Source organism: Meriones unguiculatus, chromosome 14, assembly GCF_030254825.1.
Source record: "Meriones unguiculatus strain TT.TT164.6M chromosome 14, Bangor_MerUng_6.1, whole genome shotgun sequence".
Classification (NCBI taxonomy): domain Eukaryota; kingdom Metazoa; phylum Chordata; class Mammalia; order Rodentia; family Muridae; genus Meriones; species Meriones unguiculatus.
This window is the reverse complement of record NC_083361.1, coordinates 5,585,029-5,600,752: the sequence shown is the minus strand read 5'-3', so window position 1 is coordinate 5,600,752 and position 15,724 is coordinate 5,585,029. Positions and strand designations below refer to the sequence as shown.

Here is a 15,724-nt window from a genome sequence, read left to right as displayed (position 1 = left end):
GCTTAGAGGTCGCTTCACGACTGGGGGTGAGAAAACAAATGAGCTGAAGTGCGAGTCTACGGAAGGGCACACGCTTAGCCTATGGGAACCCGGATTCCATCTCCAGGGCCCTCCTACTCCCGGCCAAGGATGACAAACAAGGTGCCCACGTGTGCTAGCTTACATACGCAATAGGACAGGTTAAGCGCTCTATCACTCAATCTCAAGCAAAAAACTTAAAAAAAAAAAAAACAGGCATTGTTATCTTTTTATTTATTTTATTTTTACTTATTTATATTTATAAATATATTTAAAAAAATTTTTGAGACAAGTTTTCTCCGTGTAGCCTTGGCTGTCCCGGACTCGCTCTGTAGACCAGGCTGGACTTGAACTCCTGGCAATCCCCTGCCTCTGCCTTCCTGAGTGCTGGGATTAAAAGCTTGTGCCACCACCGCCCGGCTCTTTTAAGATTTTTATTTTCTTAAGTGTGAGTGTGCAGCCATGGGAGTGTGAGTTCAGCACGGATGGAGGCCAGAAGAAGGTGTCTGTTGCTCTGGAGCTGGAGTCATGCAGGGCTGCGTGTCACAGGACAGCAGCCCTGGGGCCGGAGCTGATGTCATCTCCAGCAGTGGCCCTTTGCCCCTGACTCATCGCCCCAGCTGCCCTGGTCCTTGCATCATTTCCGTTGCCGAAAACGGAACTGCTAATATTGATAAGGCTTTTTTTTTTCTATCTAGAACTTTAAGTAATGTTTAAAATTTGCAAATTATAAAGTTTAAAATAAAAAAAAAAAATGTACCAGGGTAATGTGTTTTGCTTGTGGAGTGAGTGACTTCTCAAACACAGGGTTGCACAGCTGGTCAGCGCGCTGGCTAACGAGTTCAGTCCCCAAGACCCTCACAGCAGGACACAGCTTACACACGACAGTTGTCCTCTGGCCACCGCATGTGGGAGTTTACACACACACACACATAATACATGCATGTAATCTGTCATCAAAGGGAGACAGAAGTAACAATAGCCAGGGGAAGCCCCGCCCTTTCTGCACTGGCAGGGGCTCTTGCTCAGGCAGGGTCCCTTCTGCTTCTACAGGGTGGGGTACTCCAGGCTAGCTGGCACACAGCAATTTGGACTACAGAGGCATGCTACCACATCTGGCTGTGCTCACACACGTGTGTGTCCTAACTCTGTTGCTCTTGGGTTTTATTCTGGGAATTTGTTGTTTATGCTTGTATATTACCGTATTTTTTGTTTTTAAGTTTTAAATCTTGGTGCTACTACTTTTGAAGAATTCCCTGGGTGCATCAAATGCGTTTTGATCATCTCCATCCCTTCCCCGCCTCCTCCTCCTTCTCCCAGATCCTCTCTACCTCCCACCCTCTTCCAATTTCACACACACAAAAAAAACTTTTGAGGTTTTGGCTGCACCTATGGGCGGTGCCTGAAAGGACCAGAAGAGGGCCTGGATCCCCTGGATCTGTAGCTACGGACGGTTGTAAACCACCCTGTGGGTGCTGGGAACTGAACGCAAGACAGCAGCAAGTGCTCTTAACGGCCGGGCCGTGCCTCCAGCTCTGTGCCCTCATTTCTTTATTTGTCTTTTAAGCCCACACTGATTGGTACTGCCAACAGACTCATGGGTGTGGGGTGTCCCAGTAGTGTTCCGTTTACAGCCCTAAACAAAAACTGACTCTTCCTTTCCCAGGAGCCACCAACTGTCTATAGCTCCTGAGCCGGGGGTTGAGGCTGCTGAGCCCCTCCCCCGCCGAGAATGTTGACCGCAGCGATGTCGGGCAGGCGACCACCCCTGCTGTGAGTTCAGGAGTTCAGCGGGTCCAGGGAATGGCCAGGAGACACTGCTTCGTTGCCGTTCTCCCGGACTTCTGGATCCTACAGTGTTTCCTCCCTCTCCTCGACCTCGGTGAGAAGAGCCACTCTTAAACTATAGGAAACCCAAGCAGCCAAGGGGAATGCTGGGAGGGGCTTTCTAGGCATTTCAGACCCTGGGGAGAGCTAGCAGAACTCCTCAGAGAGCCAGGAACAGCATGGAACAGGTGTAGAGGGGAGGGAGGAAGAGAGACTCAGCAGCCATGAGCAGCTGCATGAACCTAGTGGGTTCCACGCTAGGAGCCAGAGGCTGGCCTTGAAATCCTCAGTGTGGGCCTCCCAAAGGCCTCTGGAGGGCCAGCTGAGGCCCGCACACCACTCCCTCTGTGATGTCAATGGGCACTGTGACGTCATCAGAGGCCATGGAGGCCCTAGGCCTGGGCTCTGGGAGCTTCTTTATACCTCAGTAACACCTTGGAGGGGTCCAAGCGGCCAAGTCATGAGATCTTAGGCCATGTCCAAACGTGACGTTGTCCTCACCAATGTTACCGTTGTGCAGCTACGGCGGCATCCATGCCCGGGTGAGGAGGGCCTTTTGGGGTGACCCTGAGATGAGGAGGAAAGCAGGGCCTGGGAGTCACCACACCCTCACACAGGGTGCCTGAGTCCTGAGACCCTCCCTCCACCAGAGTGCTGGCTGCTTGGTGGCCCTGGGGCAGCGGGCCAGGGGTGGGCCCTTCAGGGGTGGGCTCTTTCCTCACATCCTTCCCTTCCCTTCCCTTCCCCACTCCCACCCCATCTTCCTCACCCCAGAGCTTCTGGTTGGGGTGGGGGTGGGGGTGGGGACTGGGAGCTGTGTCCCCAGGATTGCCTGAGTTTTGGGTTCTATCAGTGGAGGGGGGAGAAGCAGAGGCCAAGATGAGGCAGGGCGCAGGAGAGGGAGGGGTGACCAGCATTTGTGACAGGGTCTACATGAGTGTGTTTGTTGTATTCCATTAATGTCCCTGGTGGCCATTGCCAAAGGGGCTGGTGAGCTTAGTCCTCCCTGGGCCGCAGAAAGCAACGGTGCTGGCAGCACCCTTCCCCCACAGGCTTGCACCCTTTATGGGCAAGGAAGGCATGCGTTTTCACGGAGCCTCACAGGCACCAGGGGAGGCTGAGTGTTCACTGTCCCCATTCCATGGAGGCCAGCAGAGGTCAAGAGAGGGCAGGCCACTTCCCAGCCTCCCAACCAATCAAGCAAGGAATAAAGGGTGCAGCTGGGGCTCTCCCCGGGACCTTGGGACTCTGTACCATCTTACTGCCAGCTGCTGGGCAAACCCAGCCTGAGGCTTGTGTACATGTGTGTTCAGGTGCTACAGGGCGCAAGGGCTTCTGGGAGGACAACCCCCAGTTCGCTCTGGTGATCACACATGCGGACAGGTGTATGTGGGACCCTCGATTTAGGACACAGCAGCAGACGGGTTAGCAGCAGGGACCTGTCCTTTGGCCACCAGCTGCACCCTCCTCCATAAAGTGGGCGTGTGTGATGGGGGCAGGGAGGGGAGGCCCGTACTTTTCTCTGAACGGCTTTGGAGTGAGGGCAGATCCCTGCTTGGAACTCTAAATGAAGAAATCTCTCTGCCTCCTTTCGTTCTCAAAGGCTTTCCAGGGGTTTGTTGGGACATTTGGTGCCACAGCACACTGTGGAGGCAGAGGAGAACTTGGCAGGGCGCTCCTCTCCGCCGTATGGGGCCCAGGGATCTAAACCAGGCGGCCAGGCTTAGCAGCAAGCGCCTTTTCCCACTGAACCCTCTCTCTGGCCCAAACCTCTCCCCCTCCTGTGACCACAGAGAGGAAACATCCTGTCACCAGTGAGTACAAGGTCATTGCCACCAGTAAACACTGACTGACACCTTGAGCAATGATCTTTTCAGTTGGGAACACCCAGGGTCCATTTGCAGGCCTCAGGTCTGAGAAGCAGGGAAGAAAGAGGTCAGGGAGAGGCTGGACAGGTGGCCCCTGACTCCCATCCCCAACTTCTCCCAGTGCCTTCTTCCCTTGCTGGTGGCGGCTCCCAGCCCTGTCCTTTGCCATACTCCAACTTCCTGCCCTGTGCCACTAGACTCACAAGTATGTGGGTCCTCAGGTCCCCCCTTCCATTCCCTCTGGATGGAAGTTGAAATGCACCATCCTGGAAACAGGCCGGAGAGGTTCATGAACTTCTCCAGGGTCACAGGGCCGCAGGTGGCTGGAATCCGAGTGCGCAGCTTGAGATGTCGCCCGTGGCCTCTAGCTGCTGTCTCCAGTCCCCCGAGGCCCTCACGTATAGTTCAGACAGGACCACCCTTCCAGGAACACACTTTAGGTGTGTGCGTGGGGAGCCAGCAGAGTTTCCACCCAGGACAGTGCCATACACTGTCTCCTGAAGGTCCCTCAGGCTTTAGCTCCCTGCGTGCTGCTACCAAGCAGGCTTCCTGCCAGGTAATCCCAGCACAAAGCGGCAAGGGTTCAAAGTCATCCTCACCGCAAAGTGAGTTTGAGGACAGCCCTTGGGCTTTAATGAGAAAACCCCTGTCTCAAGGAGAGAGAGACAGAGACACAGAGAGACAGAAACAGAAGTCCTGGCCCTCAGTATTGCTATTGTCAAGCTGAGTCAGATTTTCCTGGGAAGGGGCCTTTCTCTGGTGATTCTTACCATAACAGTCTGGGGCTCACAGAGCTGGCTCTGTTCCCAGACAGAATCCAGAAATGATCTTGGTAATATTAATGTGTAAGAGTGGGTGTATGTAAGCATGGGGTGTGGGAGGCCCTGGGTTTTAATCCAGAACTAAAAAGAAAAGGGTAGGGGGAAGCCTGGCAGAGTGTTGTAATTCCAGCATTAGGGAGGATGAGGCAGAAGGACCAAGAGTTCCCGAGTGGGCAACCTGACTCAGACAAGTTGTCCTCTGACTTCGACACACGGACACACACACACACACACACACACAGTTAACAGTATTTAAAAATCCTGAGGGGCCAGGAATGTGGCTCAATCATTGAAAACTTGCTTAGCATGCCTAAGGCTCTCTGGGTTTAAAATGCCAGGATTAGAAAAAAAAAAAAAAAAAGAAAGAAAAAGAAAAGAAGGCTGAAGAAGGGAGGAGGCTGCACGTTTGTCTCTTAGCTGGGTTCTGTGTTGGCTGGTTGTTGGGCGGGTTGCTTGGTTGGTTCTGAGACAGAATCTTGTTATGTAGTCCAGGCTGACCCAAACCTCAAGGCAATACTCCTGGTTCAACTTCCCAAGGCTGACATTTCAGGCATGTGCTGCCCCACCCACCTTCCCTTCTGATAGCTTTGTGGTGTTTGTTTGTTTGTTTGTTTTGGTTCTAGATGTGCTCTTATTATATAACCCTGGCTGGTCTAGAACTCATGTAGATCAGGCTGGCCTCACTCTCCCAGAGATCTGCCTCCTGGGTACTCGTACGAAAGGCATGTGCCCAGCATGTCTTAGTTTTGAATTGAGACGTGTAGGCTGGGGTGTGGCTCCGTGGCAGAACACTCGGTTAGCAGATATAAGGACCTGGCTTCAATCTCCAGCACGAGCCTCTGCCTAGAAAAAAAAAAAAAAATCAGGTGCCTGGGATTTTTAGTCATAGACCTCTTATATTTAATAGAGTATAATATAATGTAAATTCTTCGGTAGGGTCAGAGGGGAGGGCCTAGGTCATTTCAGACAAGTGCTCTACAGCAGATTTTTCTTTGGGTATGTGTAGCTCTCTCTGCGTATTCGTGTGTGTGTGTGTGTGTGTGTGTGTGTGTAGCAGTCAGGGCACCGTGTGGAAGTCAGAGGTCAATGAAGGACTCTTCCTCTGCTCCTTCCGTGTTGAAGCAGGGTCTTTGGTCTCTGCAGTGTTGTGCACTCCAAGCTATCCCACCCATGAGAGTCTGGCCTACAGATTCATGCGCCCACAACTGGCTTTTCAAATGGATACTTTTTGGTTACCAATTTGAGGGTCCATATATATATAATGTATTTTGATCATTTTCAACCCGACCTCCTATCCATGACTCCTCCCCAACTTCCTGGGGTTTGGGGGTTCTGTTCTGTTACTCCACTGATTCCCGTTTGTGCTGTTGATGGAGGGGCTTGGGGTCATTCACTGGAGCCCCTCCCGACAGTCATCCACTATTGGTGGCTCAGGAGCCTCTGGCCTCCATGTGGGAAGGCTAGCTGGCCTGACTTTGTGCGAGCCTTACACAGGCAGATGCAGCCACTGTGAGTCTCTGAGCGCGGCTTCTTTTGTGTCCAGAAGACACTTTTAAAGTGCTGTCCTCCCCATCTCAGGCTCTAACAATATCTCTGCCTCACCTTCTACCATGTGCGAAAGCCCTCACTGAAAGGACAGCATCTTAAGAGAAACCCAGGTAGCCAAGGGGAATGCTGGGAGGGGCTTTCTAGACATTTCAGACCCTGGGGAGAGCTAGCAGAACTCCTCAGAGAGCCAGGAACAGCATGGAGCAGGTGTAGAGGGGAGGGAGGAAGAGAGACTCAGCAGCCATGAGCAGCTGCTGCATGAACCTAGTGGGTTCCACTCTAGGAGCCAGAGGCTGGCGTTGAAATCCTCAGTGTGGGCCTCCCAAAGGCCTCTGGAGGGCCAGCTGAGGCCCGCACACCACTCCCTCTGTGATGTCACTGGGCACTGTGATGTCATCAGAGGCCGTGGAGGCCCTAGGCCTGGGCTCTGGGAGCTTCTTTATACCTCAGTAACACCTTGGAGGGGTCCAGGCGGCCAAGTCATGAGATCTTAGGCCATGTCCAAACGTGACGTCGTCTTCACCAATGTTACCGTTGTGCAGCTACGGCGGCATCCATGCCCGGGTGAGGAGGGCCTTTTGGGGTGACCCTGAGATGAGGAGGAAAGCAGGGCCTGGGAGTCACCACACCCTCACACAGGGTGCCTGAGTCCTGAGACCCTCCCTCCACCAGAGCACTGGCTGCTTGGTGGCCCTGGGGCAGCGGGCCAGGGGTGGGCCCTTCAGGGGTGGGCTCTTTCCTCACATCCTTCTCTTCCCTTCCCTTCCCCACTCCCACCCCATCTCCTTCCTCACCCCAGAGCTTCTGGTTGGAATGGGGGTGGGGCCTGGGAGGTGTGTCCCCAAGGACCGGGAAGATAGGGAGAAAGAAAGAAGATTCCTGCGTGTCGCCCGTCTTGCCAAGCTAAGTCTGAGTTTTCTTTAAAAAAATAAATAAATAAAGGCCTCCCAGAGTGAGGCTTATCTCCAGAACAGTTTGGAGCTCACAGAGCTGGATCTGTTATAATACTTGGTGGGTACAAGATCTCTGAAATGTTAGCATCCAAGAGTAGAGTGCAGGTAAGTGGGGGAGCGATTAACAGATGGGAGGTCCTGGGTTGACCCCCGCACTGAAAAGAAAAAAAAAGTGTTAAAGTGGAATGCAGCTGTAACCTCATCTTTGTGGAAGCTAAGGCAGAAAGACCAAGAATTCAGGAGTGAAGTCGGGCAGTGAAGGCACACACACCTTTAGTCCCAGCACTTAGGCAGATCTCTGTGAGTTGGAGACCAACCTGGTCTACAGAGCTAGTTCCAGGACAACTAGGACTACACAAAGAAACCATCTTGGAAAAAACAAGAGTTTTCAGGTGTGGGCTAGAGAGATGGCTCAGCAGTAAAAAGCACTGACTGCTCTTTTAGAGGTCCTGAGTTCAATTCCCAGCAACCACAGGATGGCTCACAACCAGCTATAATGTGATCTGGTGCCCTCTTCTGGCCTGCAGGCGTACATGCACATAGAGCACTCATATACATAAAATTAAAAAAAGAAACATCTTAAAAAAAGGTCAGGTGTGAGACTCTGGGAAGAGACAGGGAGGGAAATAACATGTGGAATGTTTTATCTACATCTCACAGAACGAGAAATGGGCACAGAAAATTCACCCTCGCGTAACTCCTAAACACACACACACAATAAAGCCGAAGCTGGGGAGAAATCCCCCCACGCATCTTAACCCCCGAGTGTTCTTGCTTCTATGGCTCAGTGGGTTGGGGAAGCAACTTTAGGCCATATAGCTGGCCACTAGGGGTACAGAGCCCAATGGGTTCTTTGTGGTAAAAACCCACTTCCTGTGTGTGTATGAGTGAGAGAGAGAGAGAGAGAGCGCATGTGCATGGGAGGCTCTCATACCTTGTATGTGTGTCATACAGGTCAGAGGACAGTCTGTAAAAGCTGGTTCTCTTTCTACCACATGGGTTCCAGGATTGGTACTCAGGTCATGAGCCCTAGGGGCAAGCACCTTTGCCCACGGAGCCGTCTCACCATTGCCCGTATCTCGTGTGTAGTGACCCGGCTCACTAGCCCCCTTCTGAACACTCTCTGCTCCCTACAGTAATCAGATCACCCCCACCTGCACCCAAAGCTGAGGAGCCACCACCCAAGGCTGAGGAGCCGCCACCACCGCCGCCACCGCCACCCCCAATGGAGCCAGTCAAGTATGAAGAGCCGGCACCAACCCCTCCTCCCACTCCCCCGCCACCCAAGAAGCCACCTAAGGAGCTGACAGTGGGCATCAATGGGTGAGTCTGTCTCAGCCTAAGCGGATGCTGGAGCCAGCCAGCCATCCCTGCAGGCTGATGCTGTGTTCTCTGGCCACTATGGGCTGGAGGCATCATCTTCTTGCTGGGCAGGCCAGCCCTCGGAGAACTCCCTTCTAGAAGACAACAGTCAGACAGAAGCGAGGTAGTTCAAGGTTGCAGTCTGGACCACAGAAGGCCTCTGGGGAGACATAGGGACGAGGCCGTGTGCCGAGAGGCAGCCGGCTGTCTCTCTGCTTGGAAAAAGTCTTTGAGGTGGTGGGGCAAGCAAGGGCTCTGTCATGGAAGCGACATGCTTAGTGTATTCTTAGACAGCCAGGAAGTGTGAGCGCCTGCAAGGACAAATTGGGGCTAGCAGAGGGGCTGCAGTCTCCTTTAAGACCTGAAGCGCCCCAGTGCGAGGAATACAGCTGTCACCTAACTGAAAGAGGACAGTGGTTTTACACATGGAGAGGTAGGAAGCTTCCCTAAGTCCACCGAGCATCCTGCTGTGCCTGTAACACTAGCAAATGGCAGATGCGAGACTAAAGCAGGATCCCCAAAATCCAGGGCCAGCCTGAGCTATGAGTTCCTAGCTAATCTGGGCTACAGAGGAAGATCCTGTCTCAAAGACACAGAACAAAACAATGCAAAAATGAGCCGGAGGCTGGGAGTGGTAGCACAGACCTTGGATTCCAACAGAGGCAGAGGCAGGGAGGGGGATCTCTGTGAGTTCTAGGCCAACCAGGGCTACACAGTGAGACGCTGTCTCAACTACAGAAAAATAAAGGAGACGCAGGGGCTGGAGACAGACAGAGGCATATAAATCGGTGGTTGCGTACTTGCCTAGCTGCACAAAGCCCTGGGTTTGGTCTCCAGAACCACACTTGCACAGGAATTCTTAGTGCCGTGTGTGAGTGTGTGTGTGCGTGTGTGTACAACTTGAAGGAGTCCGTTCTTTCCTTCCACCACATGGGTCCCAGAGATAGAACTGAGGAAGTCAGGCTTGGCATCACTGAACCATCTCACCAGCCCCAAGATTTCATCCTCTTATGGTTCAAAGTTCAACATGAACTTTGGTAGGACACTGGTGCCGTGACATCCCTGTTGGCTCTCACACCCTTCCCCTTCTCCATGTTCCCGCTTGAACAGATTTGGACGCATTGGCCGGCTGGTTTTGCGAGTCTGCATGGAGAAGGGCATTAAGGTGGTGGCAGTGAATGACCCATTCATTGACCCAGCGTACATGGTGAGTGGCACATGGAATGGGCCAGCAAGGGCGGCACTGGAGCCGGGGAGCTGTCCGGGAACCACGCAGAACCTTGCCGACTCTTCCCCAAGGAGGGGACTTGTCGAGGGCTGCTCTGCCACCTGAGCCCGGGCCCCCACTCTGTCTGCTGCAGGTATACATGTTCAAATATGACTCCACACATGGTAGATACAAAGGAAACGTGGAACATAAGAATGGACAACTACTTGTGGACAACCTTGAGATCTGTGTATACCAGTGGTAAGCGCAGGGCGACACCATGACTCTACACCTGACCTGTATGTGCGTGCCTCGAGGTACTGTTTAGAAAGAGGGTCTCTGGCCTCTAGAACAGTTAAGAACACTCATCTTCAGGACCGCGTGTGGTTCCTGGGTGTTCTGCATTTCACACACACCTGCCTGTGCTCCCTGAGGCGTGTGGCTCCACCGCCTCCGCGCCTGCTTCCCCTGAGCCATCAGCCACCTCTCTATGGCAATTGAACCAGGAGCCTCTGAGGCCTCTTGAACCTCCACTGAGCCAAGGTACTCCTCTACCTAACCCCCATGCTCCTCAGCACCCCCAAACAAGGGCCCGGCCTCCGGAGTTCCCCATGCACTGAGCATGCCACCCTGCATTCTCCATGCTCTCCTCTGCCACACTGGTCATCACCTCTGGGGACCCTGGGCCTGCACCTCTTAACCCAAGCAAGGCTGACTTCCCAGTGCCCACCACACAGGGCTTCTGCTGCTGAAGCTGGGCTATTTATTTAGATGTATCTCCACCTCAGCAGTAACATGCCAGGTGTGGGGGGTACACTTAGCCCGGAGCCACATAGTAAAATCTGTCTCCAGGAAAAACAACACAAAACACTATCTTGCTACTTTGCAAACCCTGAGAAACACTGAACTCTCTGGAGCCCCAGGTCTTTTGGCTCCCTGTGTCCCTTTTAAGTTGCTGTCTGAGGTATGGGCAGGGAGCCTGGGGTGGGGGGCTGACGGGAGGTGGGACTGGGGAGTTAGGGAAATTAAAAGCTGAGTTTGAATGGCCCCAAAAGCAATTCCAGCAAGGCAGCTTACCAGTCACCCCAAGTCTGCACCTGTCTGGGCATCATCAGTCCTATGTCTTGTGTTCTCCCTCCCTCACCTTCTCCACACAGAACCCCACTCCTATATTGCTGAAGAATGACCTGTGACAGCCGTACTTTCAGTTTTGAATGTTTATAAAATATATATGGCAAGACAAAGTATATGGCTAGATAGATAGATAGATAGATACATACATACATACATACATACGCAGGCAGACAGATAGCAAGCAAAATGTCAAATCAGGTGTACAAAACATCTGGTGGAAATCAACTGGGGATACCCCAATAAGCAAGTTCCCAGGCAGAGCTGGTGCGGCTTCCCAGTAAACGAGCAGACAGCAACAGACAGTGATGAAACCTCAGCCAGTCGGGGGCTTACAACACTCAGCAGAGCCTGCCTGGAGAAGCTGCGCTTTCTCTCACAGCTGAGCTTGCAGCCTCACCAACTGACCAGCCTTGAGTACCATGGGATAAACAATGGTCACCTGTATTCTCAGAGACTGAGTTTTACTGCCCCCTCCTTCCTCTGTCATAGAGCTGAGAGGGGCCAGTCCATCCCTGGACAAGGGGTCCTGAAGAACACTTGGCATAAACATACGAGGGCAGAGGGGAGGCCAGCCTGGCTTGCAGAGCAAGCTTCTCCGTGAGCCAGACACAGCTGCCCTCCTTCATCAGTGCAGCTGAACGAATGACTTTTCAGAACGGAGCTGTAGGCAGGAGGGGCTGTTGCCAACTCAAGTATTGTCGCAGGAAGTGCTGGAGTGGACCCAACTTGAGAGCTGAAAATAGGTGCATCCCATAAAAGCCACCAGACAGCAGTGTGGGCCGATGGAGCAGGGGGAAAAAGAGCCATGTGGCCGGGGGCAGAAAGACGGGAGCCCCGTGTGTTCCTTCATTCCCACACTACAGTTAACTGGGGACAGAGCCTGGAGCCAGGTTCGCTCATTGCCTTCCCCAACGCCCCGACACTGGCTTCTTTGCAAAATGAACATAGTGGTGTAGTGGCGTGTGGTAGCTAAAGGCGTTTCCTAAGCTCAGACCCAGCCTGGGGGCAGCTTGGCGAACGTGTAGAGCGACTAAAACGAAGAATACAAGACTAGGGGTGTGGCTCAGTGGTGCAGTAGTAGTAGATCAGCAGTAGAGAACTTTCCGCTGTGTATAAAGCCCTGGCTTTGAGCCTCAGCATCACAAAAAAAAAAAAAAAAAAAATTAAACAAACATGCACTGATAACTCAGCAATAAAGATCACAAATAGCTTTCAGGACCCAAGTTCCATTCCCAGCACTCCCAGCTGTTGTCTGATGTGTCTGTCCATGGGGACGTCCCAACAAAGGCTCAAGGGGTCATGACAAGAGGCTAGAAGAGGTGGTCAGAGCCGGGGACCAAGCAGCATTGGTTAGCCTCGCCATCTTCGGAGTCCATGCTCTGAGCATGTGGTGGTGGGGGGGGAAAAGGCTCTGGTCCCACTCTGGCAGTGTCGGATGGTTCCTGAGGGAGTAAGAGCCCGAGCTGAAGATGTGAACGTCTGTCTAGACACAGCCGGGTATAGCAGACAAAGGAAGAGCGGTTGGTTGTGAACCTGGAACAGGCAGGTGTATGTGGAGCTAGGAAACAGGTATTGGCATTTCAGATCCCAAGGCCTCTGGTTAGCCTGAGACCCAAGCGAGGGAAACTGACAGAGCCTTCCTACCGCTCCACAGCAAAGAACCCAGAGAAATCCCCTGGCGGTCCCTGGGGTGTCCCTATGTGGTGGAGGCTACAGGTGTGTACCTGTCATTGGAGGCGGCTTCGGTAAGTCAGGGAGAGTGCCCAGGGCTGTCTGGGAGGATGGTGTAGCCCGGGGGCTGTCTGGGAGGATGGAGACCCTAACCCTTGTACTCTATCACTAGGCACACATCTCAGCTGGTGCCCAGCGTGTGCTGATCACAGCGCCCTCCCCTGATGCACCCATGCTGGTCATGGGTGTGAATGAGAAGGACTATGACCCTGGCTCTATGACCATTGTCAGGTACCCGGGACAACAGCTGTCCTTGAGCGTGAGGGTGGCAGAACTCTAGATCTGTGATGTCTCTCATGTCAACCTGCATTGTGTTCATTTCACCCCGAAACTACTAGGAATGCTCAGTAGCTGGAGGGCCTAGGTAGCATTCCCCAGTGGAACCTCCAGTGCTCACTCTTTACAGCTCCCCAGAGGGCCTGCCCGCACCCATTCCCCCTTCCTCACAAAACCAGACTTAACGGTGAAGGCATGGTGGCTCTGCCACACATCTGACACCCTATGGCCATTTCAGCAATGCATCCTGTACCACCAACTGCCTGGCTCCTCTTGCCAAGGTTATTCATGACCGCTTTGGGATCGTGGAAGGGCTGATGGTGAGTTGGGGCAGGAAGGGTGGCAGGGAACCCAACACCTCCTTCTCGGGCCGTGCATAAGGCATGGAGTTAGCAGGCAGATGGCTCGGGAAAGAAGCCCACCACCTTTTGGAAGACTCTTAACGAGGACAGGCCCTGGCCTCCAGGTGTCCCTCCTGTGGTGTGTCGGTGCTGGCCCTGGTAGCCTCCCCACCTAGGCCACCCCCCCCCAGGTTCGGAGTGGGGAGGCTTCATCTTGGTCCTCTTGTCCCCCAAGACCACAGTCCACTCCTACACGGCCACTCAGAAGACAGTGGATGGGCCATCAAAGAAGGACTGGCGAGGTGGGCGAGGCGCTCACCAGAACATCATCCCATCTTCCACCGGGGCTGCCAAAGCTGTAGGCAAGGTCATCCCGGAGCTCAAAGGGTATGAGGAAACGAAGGTGCTGCCAGGGTGGGACATACCCTAGGGGCCCCCCAACTGTCCTCAGGGCAAGGAGAGAACGGGAGCACAAGCCCCTGGCTCTGACAACTCACCCTTCATCTGAAACCCTCCAGGAAGCTAACAGGAATGGCATTCCGGGTACCGACCCCAAATGTATCTGTTGTGGACTTGACCTGCCGCCTGGTGCAGCCTGCCTCCTATGAGGCTATCAAGGATGCTGTGAAAGCGGCAGCCAAGGGGCCTTTGAATGGCATCCTTTCTTACACAGAAGATGAGGTAGGGACTGAGGAAAACTTGAGGGAAGCTCTGGGATGGGGGCTGGGGAGTCCCCCTTGCCAGGAAGCTATTCTGCCTGGGCCAGGATTAGCACTGCAGACCAGGCCACAGTGATACACAACCGAGGAGGAGGGACTCTGAGTTCCAGGCCTGCCGGGGCTACATGATGAGACTCTGTCTCAAAAAACAGAAATGCAGAACCTGCAGGCCAGGGAAGGCAGGTCTTCCTGCCTGAGCACTTTAGCCACTGTGATCTTCCAATGCTGCTTTTCCTTACAACCTTGAGCATAAGTCACTCATGTACTCCATAGCACATATTGTCCAAGGAAACAGTGATTTAAGAGCTGAATCTTATAGCACTTTCACCACCTACACAGGGCCTGGCATCCAGAAGGTGCTTAATACATGCTTCGTGAACAAAAGACAGTTTCCATCTTTTGAATTCATGCTCAGGGGCTAGGCCAGGTCAGACACCTTGCCTGGAAGGAGACTTATAAAAAGTGCCATCTGTGCCGGGTGCGCTGGCCCACGCCTGCAATCCCAGCACTTGAGGAGGAAGAGGCAGGTGGATCTCTGTTGAGTTTGAGGCCAGCCTGGTCTACAAAGTGAGTTTAGAACAGCCAAGGCTACACAGAGAAACCCTGTCTCCGGGGACGGGGTGGAAAAAGTGCCATCTGCTAGGTGTGGGGGCACACACCTTTAATTCCAGCACTCAGGAGAGAGAAGCAGCAGATCTTCGAGTTTGAGGTCAGCCCTCTACAGAGTGAGTTCACTCCTGTGCTCCCACATTGGTGAAGTTCCCTTGCATTGGCTCCTGCAGATCCACTCTCAAACCAGTGTCCTTAAGGGCTACAGCCCTCAGGGTCTGTGTCTGTAGCTCCTCCCACCTGCTGCTAAGACCCAGGCTCATGCCATCCATTGCTTGTAGGCAATGCTTACTGGAAGGGCATGGTGATGTGTGTGCTTTCTTTTCCCCTCGTGTATGAATTTGATGTCTTCCTCCACTGCACTCCCTTCACTTACTGAAGAAAGCTGTGACCATAGCTTGCCAACTCCGGCCAGTCTGGCTAGCTGTCTTTCCCCAAGGATCCTCAGGCTAAATCTGGAATGTCAGGCTTATAGGTGTCTGCCCCTTGCTCAGCCTCTACATCTAAGTCCTAGGGATCCAAATGCAAACGCTTATGCTTGTGTGACAAGCATTTTTACCCACTAAACCACCTCCACCACCCCAATCTGTGTCCCTGGGAAAAAGGTCCCACCTGCCTTGGTTACATCCTGTCACCAACACACACACACACACACAAAACCTCTATCCAATATGCCAGAGGAGTGAATGACAATGTGGTCTGGGAGTCAAAGTTTGGGGTCCTGGAGGTCCTTGCTCTGCTACATGTATCTTTGAAATTGTCACCTAGGTGGTCTCGACCGACTTTCTCGGCAATTCCCATTCATCCATTTTCGATGCTAAAGCTGGAATCGCCCTCAATGACAACTTCGTGAAACTCATTTCCTGGTAAAGGGGGAAGACGCCTGGTAAAGGGGGAAGGTTGGTGGGAGGGCACACATATACCTGACGCCCCCCCTTCCTCCCCTCCCCAGGTACGACAATGAATATGGCTACAGTCACCGAGTGGTGGACCTCCTCCGCTATATGTTCAGCAGAGAGAAGTAACGCAGAAGGCCCCTCCGCGTGCGCACCTCGCGTTCCTGCCATTGGTTCCCCCTCAATGTAGGATGCGCGGCTCTCGCGCAGCTGCCAGCTCAATAATAAAAACCACAGTGCATACAACTTCGCCCTCTTGCCTCTGCGCCTGTCACCGTGGGTTCGGGGCCGTGTCCAAGGTCTCGGATGCGCGAGAAAAGTGGCGTTTGGCTCGGAGCCGGAGCTGTCAGAACACCAGTGGTTAGGCTCTGGGAGCCGGCAGCGGGGCGGCCGATGGGCGCTCTGACGTCACAG

The 15,724-nt window shown here is 53.3% G+C and overlaps 1 protein-coding gene and 1 long non-coding RNA gene across 2 annotated transcripts; one reads left to right on the top strand and one right to left on the bottom strand.

Moving 5' to 3' along the window:
• Window positions 1-2,320: 2,320 nt before the first annotated feature.
• Window positions 2,321-15,544, top strand: Gapdhs (glyceraldehyde-3-phosphate dehydrogenase, spermatogenic). Its single transcript, XM_021642232.2, has 11 exons — window positions 2,321-2,387; window positions 8,172-8,358; window positions 9,508-9,604; window positions 9,759-9,865; window positions 12,393-12,483; window positions 12,582-12,700; window positions 12,984-13,065; window positions 13,322-13,473; window positions 13,605-13,767; window positions 15,183-15,280; window positions 15,367-15,544. The coding sequence occupies exons 1-11, from the start codon at window positions 2,321-2,323 to the stop codon at window positions 15,437-15,439; spliced, it is 1,236 nt and encodes a 411-aa protein (XP_021497907.1). The 3' UTR covers window positions 15,440-15,544.
• LOC132647123 (uncharacterized) lies at window positions 4,324-6,725 on the bottom strand. The gene is made up of 2 exons (XR_009585410.1): window positions 6,528-6,725; window positions 4,324-5,377 (listed from the first exon to the last, which is right to left on the bottom strand). It is a non-coding gene; the product is annotated as an uncharacterized LOC132647123 (long non-coding RNA).
• Window positions 15,545-15,724: the final 180 nt, after the last annotated feature.